Source organism: Quercus robur, chromosome 11 (assembly GCF_932294415.1).
Source record: "Quercus robur chromosome 11, dhQueRobu3.1, whole genome shotgun sequence".
Taxonomy (NCBI): domain Eukaryota; kingdom Viridiplantae; phylum Streptophyta; class Magnoliopsida; order Fagales; family Fagaceae; genus Quercus; species Quercus robur.
In genome coordinates, this window is record NC_065544.1 from 41,809,566 (window position 1) to 41,814,212 (window position 4,647).

General features: G+C 30.8%; 1 protein-coding gene across 1 annotated transcript; it reads right to left on the reverse strand.

Annotated features, from left to right (window-relative positions):
* Positions 1-1,086: 1,086 nt before the first annotated feature.
* Positions 1,087-2,007, reverse strand: LOC126705043 (uncharacterized). The gene has a single exon (XM_050404001.1). The coding sequence runs from the start codon at positions 2,005-2,007 to the stop codon at positions 1,087-1,089; it is 921 nt and encodes a 306-aa protein (XP_050259958.1).
* Between the last annotated feature and the right edge of the window lie 2,640 nt (positions 2,008-4,647).

The following is a 4,647-nucleotide window of genomic DNA, read 5'->3' on the forward strand; positions in this document are numbered from 1 at the left end:
TACAACAAACACGAATTGTCATTTCGAACCAAGACAGTGTTTACCAAAACAGCTGCAATAGGTGACATATGGCGGCAATATTAGGAAATGCCACAAAAAAAATGCCGGGATAGACTGATTTTTTTGCAGTATCAAAATACAAGCACGTACAAGTCTAAATTCCTATTACAATTATATCTAGCCAAAATAACAAAGCCAAACTTTTCCCCAAAGACCTTATACCAGAAATCATCATCCCTAAGAGATACTTATAAATCCTTCAAAACAAAAAATACTGAGGGGGAAATCTCATTGACTTATTCTATAACCCATTAAAATGAAAAGTTAGCTATTAAAATCCAGAAGATGATCTGCATATGTATATCTTGATAGCAGATTTAAATGTCACAGTCATAGTCATGGTCATAGTCAGATCATGAAAGCAGATTTGAATGTCATAGTCATTGTTATAGTCATGCTTTATATAATTGCATGGAGCCAAATCTAATTAATATCCTCATCCTCAGTAAATTCAAGAAAACAAAATGATGATATTTATTAACTTGAGATTATAACAGAATCAAAATGATATTATTAAACCTAATTACCTAAAATTTTAGGAAACCATGCAACTTGAAAAGCTAGATGTAGCATGCATGGCGTTAAAATCACTCAATATGATTATGAAACCAATTTGGAAAACTAGATATAGCATGCCATGAATATGAAAGATTACAAACCAAACTGAGAAAGCCAAGTGCACAAGCCCTAGCTCAAATAAAATCAATCAAGATCCGAAATAAAGGTACCCTTGAAAAACAAAAACAAAAATAAAGATTGCAATCTAGCCACCGATTTGAAAAAATAGACATGAATATGAAAGATTACAAGCCAAACTGAAAAAGGCCAAGTGCACAAATCCTAACAAATCAAATCGATCAAGATCCAAAATTAAAATTAAAATAAAGGTACAAACAAAAATAAAGATTGCAATCTAGCCACCAATAATATTCAGGATGCACGGACACGGTATTATAACATAATAATGCCTATACCTCAAAAGAAGTGTAAGTGCATCCTGGACCAATATACATACTACTTAAATTCTTATCGATCAAAAGGGCCATCTGGGCAAAGCTGTTTACACAATCCAAGATATGTGAGATAAAGAACTCGATCTTTGGCACCTGTTCGATGATTCTTGGTGTGCTTGCAGAAATACTTCAACTGCTCAAGCGTACAGCAACCAATCATTTGACCCAGAAGCAAAAACAGCCAGTTGATTCCCTTCTTCTTATCTGCAATAATCGGCTTCACGCTATTTTCGTGTTCACAGTACTTGCACCTTGGAAGAACAGGATTCATCCAAATACTAGGAGCCCTATCACGCATGTTGCTCTTGTTATTCTCTATAAATCTTGCAACATCCATGAACTTTTCTTTCAGATCATATTCCATCTCATACTTAATCTCACAACGCTTGCATTGCACCTCACCAGTGATAGAAACTATTTCCTTGGATAGCATGTAATCGAGACTATGCACCGTAGCACGATGAGTTGTGGCCCACGGGAACAGAGCCGGCACAGTCTCGCTCTTTCCTGCACGCGGGACCTGTGTCGGGTTACGACGAGCTCGTGAAGGGCGGGGTGTGGCGGTCTCAGGGCGGTGGTACACCACCGGGATTGATGTGGAGGTCTCCTGCCGCGGCGGTGGCACGAAGGGTGGCATATAATTGTATAGAGAGTGTGAGGAAAAGAGTTGAGGGGGAATTTGTGATGGGGTTTGGGATAAAAGTGCTTGCATTGATTGTGATAGAGCCATTGTTGATGGCGATGGTGGTGATGACGGTGGTGGTGGTGGTGATGATGTTGATGGTAATGATGGGTTTACTGGTGATGTTTGCCTAGGTCTTGTGGGACCAAAGTTAAGCCTAAGGGTAAGATCAGGTTCTTGAAACCTTTTTACAAATGGGAAATCTTGATTGTTGTTGTGCTTTCTCTTCCTGTTCTTGTCTTCTTCGTTCATCATGACTAGAGAGGGGTTATAGAGAAAGAATGAGAGAGAACGAACAATGCAAGAAAATAAGTAGAATTATGAGTTGTGAGGGATTTGGAAAAGATATATATGCTGATTTATGGGATGCGGAAAATGCATTTATCTGAAATTCGAATTCTTGTTTTTAAAGAGTTCGGGTCCGTTTACATCTCTTTTACTGACGTAGCTCTTCTATATAATGGTTTTTTTTTTTTTTTTTCTCATTCAAATTTAAATTTTTTATTTTTACGTTATGTTAATATCAATTTTTTTTTTTCATTCTATTCATATGACTTTATTTTTTTAATTCCACTTTTTTATGGGATAGCAACACACTCTTTGATTAGAATTTAAAAATCCTAATTTCAATAAAATTTAAATTCTATATCAAATAGAACTCTATCCATATCCATATGTATATCCTTTTAATTTGAAGTGAAACGTACTTTAATATGAATGCCTAAATTTGAGCTATACATTTTTTCTTCTTTATTTTTTTCTTAGGTGTTACTATTGGTTCTTTGTCTTCATACGGTTTTCAATTGATGAATTCAAACCATTCCAAAATGTTTTTAACTTTCTAAAAGGCTCTTCTTGTATTAAAATGATTACATTTTTTGTATTGTTTGTCTTTTGTTTAAACTAATTTTCTTTATTTTGATCTAATTTATATGCTTAGGGTATGAGAATCAATGATTAAATATAGTTAGTACTAATAGATTAATTTTAACAATTTTTGTGTTTGATTTTTACGTTGTTCTATCAAATATTCAAATTATCTAGATGTCCTACACATCTATATTCTTGAATATATTATCAGTTTTAAATTTAAAATATTATCATGATTATATTAAATTTTGACTTATCAATTTGCTTAGTACGATTTTTTTAAAGAAATATCAATATAAAATTTAGTTTGGAATTATCACTGTCTCAAAAAAAAAAAAAAAAAATTCAATATCATTCTAAGGTTGATTCTAGGCATAACTCTTATCCTTTATTTTAGTGAAATAATTATTTACACTTAATCATTTCTTCTTACCATCATGTACCCTTGGTATGGTGGTCACTTTATAAGTATAAGTGCTTATAGTGTGGGGGGCAAGAGCCGAATTTAAGTCTCTAAAAGGGAACTTTACATACATATACACTTAGATTAGGATATAATAGAAATTCTATCTTGTATCAAAAAATCATTTCTTCTTTAATATTTATTGAACTTTTTAATTCTTTTGGTAGCTTCTATGAGCATTATATCAATAATAGGTGCATCTCATGCAAGCCTACATAAACTTAAATTGTCTTTCAATATTTGAATGCTTTATTATTTCTCTAGATGTAATTAGGCTCAAAAGTATATGCTTTATTATTTTTTTGGTTCATTTAAATACACCACATTAAGTCTTAGCTAAGTTAGTAATTATAAAACTAATTATCGTTTCTCAAATAAACTATATAGTATATAAATTTATAAACAAAATTGCGTTTTTCAACTAGAATTATGCATCTAAATGAAATGTTTTTTTAATAGGATTTATTCATGTTGTTCCATTTTTCCTTTTTTTATTTTTTATTTTATTTTAATATTAGAAAATTTATTTCTACTTATTCATGTAAAGTGTGCATAGAATTGTTTATCCATTTGTAACATTATTTAATATATTTTTGCTAATTATTTGTATATTTTTTTATTCCCATCAATTTTTTATTAAGAAATGTATTGTACGAGAATAATGCTAGTTTTATTAATATTTTTACTATATTTGTGGTAGTTTAAGAGTGTAAAAGTGTTCAAGCTCCCAAGAATTTTATTCCCTCTTTCCCTTTGAATCCAACATTGCTAAGAGAGACAATAACCATCTCAAATATATTTATTTCAATATTTTTAGAATTAAAAGTTTTGAAATATTAAAATTTTTGAAATACGCTTTTTAAATATATAAAAAAAATTGGATTTTTTTCCTAATTCATATATCATTTATAAAATATTAAGTAATAATTAGGAGTGTTCATGATATACAGTTTGAAGTAGTTTTGGGTCATATTTAGCAAGGCACCGTACAATGCGGTTTGCCCAAAGCCCTTACCTCATCTAACCTTAATATATTAAAAAGATGGATTAAATACTATATATATATATATATATATATATAACTTATATATTAATAGATGAGGCACAGTGTGATTTTTTGCTATTTTTGAAAACATAACCGTAGTCGGCAACAATGCGGTTTTTGCACCTCTACCGCAATTGGCAGTGTGGTCACCAAATGTTGATGTCGATTTAAGTGCAATCATAGTGGTTTTTTATTTATTATTTTTTGTATAGCCAAGTAATAATACATTTTACATTTACATCTGCCCCAAAATGTGAAATGTGTTGAGTCGGCTTTAGACTAAGTTCTATTTTTGCAAGCCATCGTAAATTTGAGGAGGTTTGAAAAGAATCTGTTTGAAGATGAATTGATCTATTCAACACAAATAACACTGTTTAAAATTTACAATTATTAAAAAAAATTATATATTTAAAATACACTCTACATATGAAAATTTTTCATAGCAATATCACCATATTTTGCATGAAATGCATTTAACATACCAATATCATAGTCAATATTTCATGATTTTGAC